This window comes from Ipomoea nil, unplaced genomic scaffold (assembly GCF_001879475.1).
Source record: "Ipomoea nil cultivar Tokyo-kokei standard unplaced genomic scaffold, Asagao_1.1 scaffold2926, whole genome shotgun sequence".
NCBI lineage: Eukaryota > Viridiplantae > Streptophyta > Magnoliopsida > Solanales > Convolvulaceae > Ipomoea > Ipomoea nil.
In genome coordinates, this window is record NW_017619354.1 from 1353554 (window position 1) to 1366220 (window position 12667).

Sequence of the window (12667 nt, forward strand, 5' to 3'; positions counted from 1 at the left end):
TCAGCAGTTAGACATCAACAATGCTTTTTTGCATGGATATTTGAAAGAAGAAGTGTATATGACCTTGCCTCCTGGTTTCAAAAGTGACAATCCCAAGCAAGTGTGTAGATTGGTTAGATCCTTGTATGGATTGAAGCAGGCTTCTAGGCAGTGGAATGCAAAATTGACTAAAGCCTTGATTGACAATGAGTTCCAACAGTCCATGGCAGACCCTTCTTTGTACACCAAAACCTCAGATGGATCTTATATTGCTATTCTCATATATGTTGATGATATCCTGGTGGCAGGCAACAATCCAACCATGATAAATGAACTCAAGATCTTTCTGGACAATGCTTTCAAAATTAAGGACCTTGGCTCCCTGAATTACTTCTTGGGAATAGAGGCCCTCAGGACTTCCAGTGGTCTGAATCTTTGCCAAAGAAAGTACACACTGGAAATCTTGAAGGAAAATGGTTTTATGGATGCTAAGCCCACAAACACCCCTTTTACAGTGGGGCAAAAGCTCACCTCTTTGGAAGGAAAACTTCTTGAAAATCCTGAGATATACAGGAGGCTTGTTGGGAAGCTCATATATCTAACAAGCACAAGACCTGATATCTCCTTTGCCACACAGCAGCTAAGTCAATTTGTGGACAAACCTAAAGATATTCACCTTGTTGCAGCACATAGGGTACTAAGATATCTTAAAGGATCCCCTGGAAAAGGTCTCTTCTACTCTGCAAAGTCTCAAATCAAATTGCAAGGTTTTGCTGACTCAGATTGGGCTACTTGTGCAGAAACAAGAAAGTCCATCACTGGATATTGTGTGTACATGGGAGACTCTCTAATTTCTTGGAAGACAAAGAAACAGCCTACAGTACCTAGATCATCTAGTGAGGCAGAATATAGAGCCTTAGCTTCATCAGTATGTGAAATACAGTGGCTTCTATATTTGTTGGCAGATTTCAGAATTCATCATAGCAGCCCATGTGCTTTGTTTTGTGACAATCAGTCTGCCATAGCTATTGGAGAGAATCATGTTTTCCATGAACGTACTAAGCACATTGAAATTGATTGTCATGTTGTCAAGCAGAAGGTAAATGAAGGAGTAATCAAGCTACTTCCTATATCCTCAAAGAAGCAAGTTGCAGATGGATTCACTAAGGGATTGCCAAAGGGATTGTTCACTCTTTTCCATTCTAAGCTGGGCCTTCAAGATATTCATGCTCCAGCTTACGGGGGGATGACAAAATAATAAATCAAGTGAATAAAGATGTGTTGAGCTTGGCAGTTAAGCATGGCAGTTAATCAGTGTTAGGCTTAGGGGCTAAATTGTCTTTTCTCACCCTTTCATTTTCGGTTATGTTAGTTAGGGTCAAATATAGTCTTCTGATCATCATCTATCCATCGATCTGTAATCTCATTCTCTCCGTACCAGTCCTGATCCTCTATCATCAATGAAGCTTTCTCATTCCTTTCCAATGATGCTCATCATACATTAGCTTTCCTATCACACTCTTCGGATAATGACTGCAAATTTTTCTTGTCACTAAACAAAAATTTACAAATATAACAATAAAATTGTGAAATATCATAGTGAATATTAAGAATGTAAGTTTTGTACAAAAAAACATATATATATTTCGATCCGTATAATTTTACACTACAAAAACTTAATATTGACCAAATAGTTTTGACTCAAGTATTATGCCAATAATAATAATAAGTTAAGGTAACACTTGTGTGAGACCTCTCACATATTTTTATTCGTGAGACAAGTTGGGTTAGACGGTGTTGGTTTTAGAGTTTTTCGGTTCAAGAAGGTCCAACACAACTGTAGTTGGTGGATTCACCGATAAAATGAAAACTATGAACTTAAAAGAAATTAGACACAATGATTTTGACGTGGAAACCGAAAGAAAAACTATGGGCCTTTTTGGGCGGTATCAAACCTTAATTCACTATTCTGTAGGATCATTTATACAAGTTGTATGACTATTTTGTATATGTGATGTTGTGTAGAGATGGAACTACTTTAATTTGTACATTGAGAGAGAATATTCTTCTTGAAAGGATGATGCCTTTCTTGTGGTGAAAGTGGAGTCTTCTTGTATGAAAAAGAGCGATAGAGTCTGGATGATGAAACCTTATTGTGAGGTTAGTTGGAGATGAAGTAGCATGGAGTCCTCTTGTGGGTGAAGGAATAATGCTATCTTCTAGTATGGGGAAGGGTCATGTGATGTAGATGAATGGGATGCCTCATCTTGTGCTCTTCTTCTCTTTCTTATAGCTGACATAGACTTCAAACTTATAGTCGTTGGGGGTAATTAGTGGGGAGTAAAGGGTATTAATTTGGTTATTAGTGGGTTGGTTATAGAAATTAGAAATAAATAGGGTAATTAGTGGGCTAATAAGTTGGGGAGTTAATAGGATAATAAATGGGTATTTGTATAGAGGTTATAGATGGGTTAAAATATTTGACCGGGTTTAGATGGGCCAATCGGGGCTAGGTGGGTAAACTATGCCCTGGAAACGTGTTCACCATGTCCAAACGGCGCTGTTTTTACGTAAAAAAAAAAAAAACAAAATAAATAAATCGTGAATATGGTGTTAACGGCGCGCGTTTGGTTAGATTATGAATTTTCAGTTATGAGATTATGAATGTACTGTAAATTCATAATCTCATAACAGAAAATTCATAATCGCATAAAAGAAAAACATTTATTAAATTATGAATTTTCTGTTATGAGATTATGAATTTACTGTAAATTTATAATCTCGTAACAGAAAATTCATAATCTCATAACAGAAAATTCATAATTTATGAATGTTGAAGAAGCTTGCGCTACAGAGGAGCAGCCATGGTTTCAGACGGGAATGTGTAGGCATGGTTCCAAAGTGAATGTGCAGGCATGGATTCATAATTTATGAATGTCCGAAATCATTGCTCACCTCAAATTAAAGTGAAACCGCGAAATGTGAAAATGAAGAAGAAAAGTCACGCGATTAATTAAGAAAAAAAAAAAAAGATAACGGTGCACTAACACCGTTGTTCACCATGAATGGTGAACACGGTTTCATGGCATAACGATTGGGCTAGGTGGTCCAACTGGGCCCAAATATCGGATAGATATCCATGAGAGTCAATACAGAAATGTTTTACTTATACTGAAAAATGTAATACTAATCAAAGATAAAGTATTTGTTATTTATAATGAAAAATTTAATACTTTTGAGAGAAATGTAATACTTTTATATTTTGACGTAAAATATTATTTTACATCTAAAGTATTAGACTTTCCCTTATAAATAATGTTAGTAAGTGTTTATTACTTATAAAAGAAAATGTAATACTTTTAAAATCAAAATATAAAATATTAAATTTTGTTCAAAAATATTACACTTTTCGATATATATAATAAATACTTTATCCTTGTGAATTTACACATTTTTTCTACCCATATATATAGTAGAGATAGTAGATACGTATTACTTGAGAATTCTTTTTTTGTTAAAAGAAAAATGATGGGCTTAGTAAGGTACAAAATGGTCCGTTGAACTAATAATAATGGGCCAGTAATAAACTCCTTACTGTCGACGGAGGCTTGGGTTTTAGGGTTTTAGCTTTTACTGCAAATTGTTGTGCTCGCGGAATTGATTCGGCAAAAGGAGATCGAACAAGGGAAGAAGAAGAAGAAGAGGCTGAAACAATGTTTCCGGGGATGTTCATGAGAAAACCTAACAAAGCTGCATCTTTGAAGCAGCTGAAGGCTCACGTGGGTATGTTCGGGGCTTGGGTTGTCGCTATTCGGGTCGCACCATACATCCTGCACTACTTCTCCGATCAAAAGGAGGAGCTCAAGCTCGAATTATAGGCCCTTTGGTAACAATTGCTTCTTCTCCAAACTATTCTATCTACTGGTGTTGTGTGTTTTTGATTATTCTTTTGTGTTTGTGTTTGTATGTATAGTGTGCATCTTCTGTTTTATGTCTATTGGATTCGCTGAGATCTTAGCAGTTGTTTAGTTTTTTTTTTTCATTCTATTTCTATTTAATCATTGGAATTTACAATGAGTTTTGTATAAAATGCTTGTGAGCTTGTATTACGTAGGGCCTTTATTGATTGAATGCATTTTGCTTGAGATGTAATTGTGTTAGCAATAGGTACACAGCACAGTTTAACCTGCCAAAACTGGACAGGAAATTCTAACTTGCTCTCTGAAAGAAATATTTAATTTGTAGTCTTAATAGAATCATGTTCAGTTTTATAAGGATATATAGTGCTCAGTAAGTGAAATTTGATTTGTTTCTTAATCTTTAACCAGAATCAACTACTGAAGTCATTGATTGAGTGTATTTTAGCCACTCAGAAGCAGGATAGGATTATATTAGGAATTTCAGTAGTGTGGGAGTTTGGTGGTTGATCCTAGTCTCCTAGATATGGAGTGCTAGATTCATATAAAGAACTTCAAGTTCCCATTCAGAAATGGACACAATTCAAAATGAAACTCAGTGTTGATGTTGAGAATATGAAGAAAAAACCAAATGATAACTTATATTGATTCTGATATATCTTTTGTATTTTATACTTGGTGTTGAAGATAAAATGTCAATTGCTGCCTCAATGGAATGCTCGCAAAATATGCAGCACATTTATGATGATATGTACTTCTGTAGAGGAGTTTCCTTCTTGGTAGTGCCTTAAAACTCGGCCTATGAACTGACTTAGTGCTTGTTGCCCCTAGGCTGAGACCATTCCGTTGATAGTAGCCCTTTCAATCGGCTGGTGGGTGGGTGACTAGTCGGCCACTTATTATTATTTGTTATCTAGGGTTGTTTTGCTCAAAGTGATGTAGCGAACAACCCTAAAATCAAAATCACAACATTGCAGATTCTCAGGCACACAGAGACCCTGAGAGGCTGTGACTTGAAAGTCTAGTCACCCTTGGCCACTTACACTGCCCAACTCATAATGTCACCATCACTTTTTGCCACTGGCATCGCCTTTCACCATTGACAGGTCACCATTGCCACTCGCTTTGTGCACTCCTACTGGCAGACCCTTGGAGACTCCATTGCTGATTCACCGCTTTTTGTGTTTTACTTTTTGACTTTTCCAGTTTTCTCATTGCCTTTCCACTTTTGCTTTGGGAGAAGATAATCGGAGGGATTGAATGTTAAACGTATTCATAGTTAATATGTTATTATTAGTTAATAATTATTAATTGTTATGTAACTTGCCTTTCCACTTGCTGCAAGAATTCTATAAAAAACATTAAAAAAAAAGGCGCTCATCCACCACCTGATGAGCGCTTTGCAATTTTTAAATCAATTCTTCTTGGTACTTGCTGTCTGATGTTATGATGAATATAGTCCTACTACCTAGCTTGGCCCATGATTTTCAACATGGTTATTGGTTAGGGAGGTGATTGATATAAAAAACTTGTGATATATTGAATCTATTGAACTATGCAATATTACCACGGTGAATTGATTCATTAAAATTGGTTGCTTCTTAATTTATTTTGCTGTTTCTGTGTTCTTACAACTACAGTTCTGATGTGTATGCTATAACCTAACAGTATCACTCATGAGTTGGTGTTTTCCTTCTTTTTGCAGATAGCTTGGAGTTTGGATTGGGGAAATGTTCACATGGAAAGATAAAACACAAACAAACTTTTCTTCTAAGGTTCCTTTCAACTTCATTACTCTCTCATTTCCAATCTCCATGTTCCTATTGATTCTAAAAAAGATGCCAAGTTGGCCTGTATTTATGGAAAGTGGTGACCTAATGAAACTTTATTGGGATTAGTCTGCAGTCTGCACTGTTTTATAATATATGTTGAATATGGAACATCATGTTTAAACAATTTCGGAGCCAATCCAGGTTTGATCCATTCGATTATTAGTCCAATGAAAACTTATAGGAATTTGTCAAAACAATGACATTTGATTAAGAATAATCAACGAATAATCAAAGCTTTCTTTTTTCTTAATATTTTATAAGCAAAGAGAAGATGGCTAAAATAACGAATAATTATTATTATTATTTTTTTCTTCTATTAATAAAATTACAACATGTGTTTCTATCATTTTCTTTAAATAGCCCACAAAATTGGCTCCTTATCATACAGTGCAATGAACCATGAATTAACACTCAAAGTAGTTGATGTGTCGCTTTCGTTTGAAAAGAGTTCCTCTATGTCAGGGAAGGTATACTATCTAACATTTTTTTGAGAGACTATCTAACATTTTTAAATTAGGTATCTTCCACCGCTCATCATTGGAATAGAAATTTATATTCATTACAACCACAAAAACAAATACATGAAAAATACAATTTAAATTTTAAGAAAATAAATAAAATTAAACTTAAATGAATTTAAAATATCAAGTATCAAATGATTTTTTCTCATATTCTTGAAATTGATTTAAAAATATAAAAAAAAAAAAAAAAAAAATCCCCCCACTAACCAAACATAAGAATTCATACTTCAAGAAATATTGAGAAAAAAATTTACAGAAGCAAATAATTTGCCCTTGCCCTACTGGTGACTGGTGAGATGGTATGGAAATGGGTTGGTCTTTGTCGGTAAGGTCAAGAAAATTGGCTCTATCCTTATTCCTTAATCTTGTAGGCAGACATTGTAAAATGGGTGATGAAGTAATAGCTGTCCCTCAAAAGAAGAAAAAGAAAGGCTGTGTGCAACCCACGTGTCACATCAAGGATTCGCTTGGACCATTTTCGGCAACACTGTACAATCAAGAATACGCTTCCACAAACAATCAACACCTGCAATTCATCAAATTCATATTCCCCACCTTGAAAGCAGCTCTGCTAACAATTGCAAAATTCTCCTTTCAATTTACCAACTCTTTCTCATAGCATATACCGACAGAATAAAGGGCAGAGGAGAGGAGAGGAGAGGGATTAAAGGGTCCATTAACATCTTTCTTTGACAGCCAGGTTGCACGAGAATCCTCTGAAACTCGCAGGATTTCATCAACTTCTAGACTGCTGATGAGATATTACTTGAAAAGTATGGTGTGTTTTTCGATTTGCAGCCAAGATTTTTCACTTTGTATTGGAGGTCCGTCGTGAAATTGGCCAGGAGAGGGACCAGTACATCTGTTTTTGTCTGCACATACAATACCCACAATCAATTAAGGTTGATCGAGCTGAGCAGTGAGTATATATGGCTATGAATGATGATATACCTGGAGCTGTGGGAACAAGTGCCAGCTTTGCTTTGAGATTGGGCCAGGCTGCTTTTTCTTCTGCCTCTCTTCTCTTCATGTCTTTAGGGGTGGAGTTCTACAGCTACACTGCCTTTTGGTAATTTCTTCACACTGTTAAAGATTCAGACTTTCCACTTAATTCTTTAATTTTCCCCTTAATTTGACTTGGTACTTTATACCTGCAGCTTCTTGGTCACAATCATGGGACTGGTCATTCCCTGGAGCGTCACTCTGGCCCTGGTTGATGGCTATTCTGTATTTGTCAAGTGCCCAATTCGCCAGCCAGGAATACTACTTGTGATCATTTTAGGAGATTGGGTATGCCTCACCCATTCAAATATGTCTATGTTTTGGTAATCCAGTCAGCCAAAATGGCTAAAGATACAAATTTGTAACAAAAAGTCATGAGTTCGAATCTCAGCCCTTTTAGTTTGAGCCGGTCAGCTATGGTCAATTTAGGCTGATTTACCTGACTAGGGTCATAAGGCTGGGTTTACCCAGTGCACACTCTCGGGTAGTGGGGACCTTGTGTTCAATCTCAGCTCTCTTGGTTTGAGCCAGTCAACTATGGGCAACTTAGGCTGGCTAGGCTCACAAGGCAGGGTTTACCCAGTGCACACTTTCGGGTAGTGGCTGAGGTTTTCCTCCTCACTCAAAATATGTATGTGTTGTTCTACCATTGTTGAATCTTGACAATTTCTTATGCTATAAACAGGCTTTGTCAATCCTCACACTGGCTGCAGCTAGCTCAACTGCAGGCATAGTTGATCTCCTCCTCAGATCAGATGGAACATTCTGCCCTTCAAAGCTATGCAGTAGATACCAAATATCAGCAGCAATGGCCTTCTTAACATGGTTTCTTGCCATGGCTTCATCACTTTCCAATCTTTGGCTACTTCCCTCCTTGTGAGGTTCTCTCCCTTTTTGAAGCAAATGGTATAGTAATTGTTTCAGCAAAGTACTCATATAGTTAGTGCTGCATGTAAATAGTGGATAAACTTTGTTAGGAAATATTGCTAAATATAGTTGAGAAAGAATTTCTCAAGTTTGTCAGGGATATATAGCTAGCAGAAGAGACATTTGGGGAGAAAGGAAACAGCAACTAAATGTATAGGGGAATGGGTCTCTCTCACGTTTCTGTATCCCTTAATCTCTATTGTTTTAACTACATATGTCACAAAGAATTGTTAGTTCATGCTAAACCATTGACTCACAGGGTCACAGGTTGGCAAGCAAAGATCTTGCCAGTCAAAAAGCTATTTGTAACACTCAAAAGTTTTCACTTTTCAGCAACCACTCTCAATTGGGACTCTTTTGGCACTTGGCCAAAGAATAAAAGTTAGCATCAGTTACCAATACATAACATCTTCATGTGTTTTATTCAGCAGAACCATCATTCTACCCAAGTGGTTGTCATCTTCTTTGATGAGTACATAAATGTCTTCTTGTATGACAGGATAATTGTGGATGGACTTATATTACTTTTATCCTTTTTTTCTTTTACTTTATTTCTCTCTTTTTTTATTTTGTTAAAGTTATTTTGCAATAGCCATGTTTGCTAAAATAGTTAGCCTAGAAGCCAATTTTGGTTTATTTGACCACTATTAACTGTTTGACTTAGTTAAACAATCAATATGAGTGTTTGATTAATTAGTTTTTTTGTACCTTCAAAAAAAATTAGTTTTTTTTGTAACAACTTATTGCTTCAAAATGCTAAAGTTCAAAAAGTTACTTAGAGTAGTTTTTTCGATTAGTCTTTTGAGAAAGTTATTTTGTATATAATCACTAACAGCTAACAACTAATTTACCAAACACTTTTCTACAATCAGCTCATGCTATCAATTAGTCAAACATACTAACTCAATTAGTTAACAACCATTTACCAAACACCCCCAATATCATCACTGCAAGTATGGTGAGAAGGTAGCTGATTGGGATTAGTTGATAGCATTAGGTGATTGTAGGAAATTTGATACGTAGTATATTTGCAAACAAATAATTCTCGGAGTACGAGTTATCGATCCACAGGGAAGTGGTTATATCAAGCACTAGTTACTAACTTATTCATTAGAGCTAATTCTAACAATTACTTAGATGATTGATTGGCATAAAATAAATAAAATAAAACAGAGGTTCAGGATTTTGAAAACAATTAGAGAGAAGTTGAGATTCATGGGATTCAAGTATTTAATCACCTAGTGCCAATTAACGTTTGTAATATTGAGTTTGGAATTAAGATTTGTGTGGGAATGCAAAGTGGAATCGAATTACTCCCGTAATCTCTATCCCTAGTGAATTTCCACTCCCGTGGCTTAAACACCCAATAAGATCAAAGATCAGCATTCAATTATTCCTAATTACTACAATCTCCCGATTGGCAACAATCTAGAATAAACTTCCCCTAATAAGTTCCCCTTTCCCAAAGACCAACCATTAGGTGCAATCGTGCGTGCCCTAATTTATGCCCCAACTCCCATTGGTGACACAAACATGGCTATGAAGCTAGTAACTATGGCCATTAATTACAAGCATCAAATAATATTATCACGATTGCAACACAAGTATTAAACCCAAATAATAATATATTAAAGAAACTGAGAGCTCAGGCACATAGGTTCATAAACACTTTTACCCAAGAATCTCTAAAGAATTTAGCCAAGCATGACTAAATTATACATAGCAAATATAAATAAAGAATTACAAATCATCAAAAGAGTACAAGAATTAACCAGACGATTTTCCCAAATCTCCCTAGTCTTCTTCTTGCTTTCCAAGACAACTTGTGGCTCTTGATTTCTCTCCTTCTTGTCTCCAAGAATCTCTGAATTCTCTCGGTCCCCCGGTCTCTTTTCTTAGGGTTGAGGAAGGAGGGATTTTATAGTGGGTACAAAGTTGAGATGAAATAGGAATCTTGTACCAAATTGGACTCAAATTCTAATTCCTATATTTAAATAAAGAAATTGTCGTCTTTAATGATATTTAGAATTTGGAAGATTCCTTGAATTGCTAACTTTTAATATGGAGATATGAGCCTTGAAATCCGCGCAATTGATATTAGGAAAAGAGATCTCGCGCTTGTATTGAATTTTGCCCAGCTGCGCCACTTTAAGCGTCTGTTTTTTTATCCGCGCCACTTTAGGCGTCTGTCTTTATCCCAGAAACAGACGCATATTCGACGCGTCGAGAATTTTCTCGACGCGTCGAGACTTCCTGTGCGCGAATTAATTAGCTACTGGAAAATTTTGACGTGTCGAGCCCTTGGCTCGACGCGTCGAGTCCACTGGGCCCCGAACTCATCCAAAATTGCTCCAAACTCATCCTTGAACTCCCCTTGGTCATATCTTTGACCTAAAATGGTTCAAAAACACTAACAAACACCGTAAAATATTCAAAACAAGTGCGAACCATAATTAAATGATAATAGCAAGGAAAACATGTATTAAATAAGCAAAATTAAAGAGCTTAATTACTGTGATGATTCAAAATAACCATAAAAACAAGCACAGATGTGATAACATCAAAAGTGTTTGGTAAATTAGTTGTTAGCTGATAGTTGATTACATGTAAAATGACTTTTTTAAAAATTTTATCGAAAAAGTTGCTTTGAGTAATTTTTTGAATTTTGGAGCAATAAACTATTACAAAAAGTTAATTAATCAAACATTCATATCGATTGTTTAACCAAATCAAACAATTAATAATGATCAAATAAATCAAAATTAATTGATAAGCTAATTATACTACCAAATAGGGCATGTCTTCTTGTATGACTGGATAATTGTGATAGACTTATATTACTTTTATCTTTTTACTTTTTTTTTTTTTTTTTTTTTTTTTTTGTTAAAAGTTATTTTGCAATATCACAACTGCAAATCTGTAATTGCATATAAGAAGTTAATCTGCTCTTTTTATTTCTTCCAATATACAATGCTAAAGGAAATGCCAAACAAGATTCTAGAAAACAAAAGAAACCTTCATATCTTTTGAAGAAGCAAACTAGGTTACCCCCATAGCAGAGCAAAGAAGAGGTACTATTTCAAGAACAATACCTGCAGAAGAAGAGGAAGAATGTGAGGGATGAATTGCCCAAAATTCAAATCACTGCAACAAAGAATACCTTTTTCCTGGTCCATTGAGAAGCTAGCTTGGTAGCGAAATCTGGGCATGGCATTGTTAACCAGGCGCCTTGGACCTACAAATACTGAAATCTAGTTCAAAAACAAATTATCCACTCTTTTACTATCATGATGGCTTTGCTTCGTATCAAAACGGCATATTGATAGCATTCCACCACCTCTTTCTGCTCCCAAGCTGGATGTAAATAATCCATTTGATTTAGTAATTTCGTGGCAATTTATATCATGGACCAGAGTCCATATAGCATTATGAATCTTGGATCGAAACGACGAGAGACAGAATAATGATAGAATTCATACTCGTAATGTACAGAATTTCATAAACAATATACAGAAAATCACAACACAAGATAAAATAATTTGAATAGAGAACCCATTATAAATTACACATCTCATTTTTAATATAAAAAAATATTATATATATATATATATATATATATATATATATATATATATATATGTGTGTGTGTGTGTGTGTGTGTGTGTGTGTGTGTGTGTGTGTGTGTGTGTGTGTGTGTGTGTTTTATTTAATATTAAAAAGGCTATTAACAATGTGATTGTGTTGAAGCCAAAAGAAGCTGTAAAATTGTGTTAATGTCAACAAAGGATTCAAACTCTAAACCTTCATTATAACCAAACATATGCTTTGCCAACTAATCTATCTCACTTCTTGTTAACATTTATCTGTTTCTTTATACTAATACTAAAACTTGTGCTATATATACATATATACATACAACTATTATATATGGAGTAGGGGCAGCTGCCCCCCGTTGGCTTTGTCCATGATTTCAGGTACAAAATTCATATTCTTAAGGTACAAAATTTCATAACACAAGACACAAAAATTCACAACATAAGACACATACACATGCACCAGGGTCCACAGTGCATTGTGAATCCTGATCCATGATATAAAGATTGCTATATAAGCCTGTTCTCGTATGTATAGGGCAATATGGTCCACATAATATTATGTGGACTATAACAAAAAGTATATTTTTAATATACTAAATGTACATTATTTTTGTACTGAATGTACATTATACAATATAATGTACACTTAGTACAAAAATAATGTACATTCCCTGAATACAATGTACATTATTTTTGTATATAATGTACATTAATTTTGTAATGAATATATATTATTTTACAATATACAAAATATGATCCACACAATTTGTTTGAAACATGGTCCATACAATAATCATTGTATATATAGATTATGGGGCCTAAACTCTGTCAACCCAAATTGTATATCTGGATGAATGGAATGGGTTCCTGACCTTCTAGTTGGGCTTCAACCC

General features: G+C 35.2%; 1 protein-coding gene and 1 long non-coding RNA gene across 2 annotated transcripts; both read left to right on the forward strand.

Annotated features, from left to right (window-relative positions):
* The first annotated feature begins 3525 nt into the window (after positions 1 to 3525).
* LOC109161938 lies at positions 3526 to 5852 on the forward strand. Its single transcript, XR_002050977.1, has 2 exons — positions 3526 to 3865; positions 5602 to 5852. It is a non-coding gene; the product is annotated as an uncharacterized LOC109161938 (long non-coding RNA).
* Positions 5853 to 6546: 694 nt separating this feature from the next.
* On the forward strand, positions 6547 to 8605 carry LOC109161936 (CASP-like protein 5C1). The gene is made up of 3 exons (XM_019310508.1): positions 6547 to 7318; positions 7407 to 7539; positions 7937 to 8605. The coding sequence occupies exons 1-3, from the start codon at positions 7179 to 7181 to the stop codon at positions 8129 to 8131; spliced, it is 468 nt and encodes a 155-aa protein (XP_019166053.1). The 5' UTR covers positions 6547 to 7178; the 3' UTR covers positions 8132 to 8605.
* The last annotated feature ends 4062 nt before the right edge of the window (positions 8606 to 12667 follow it).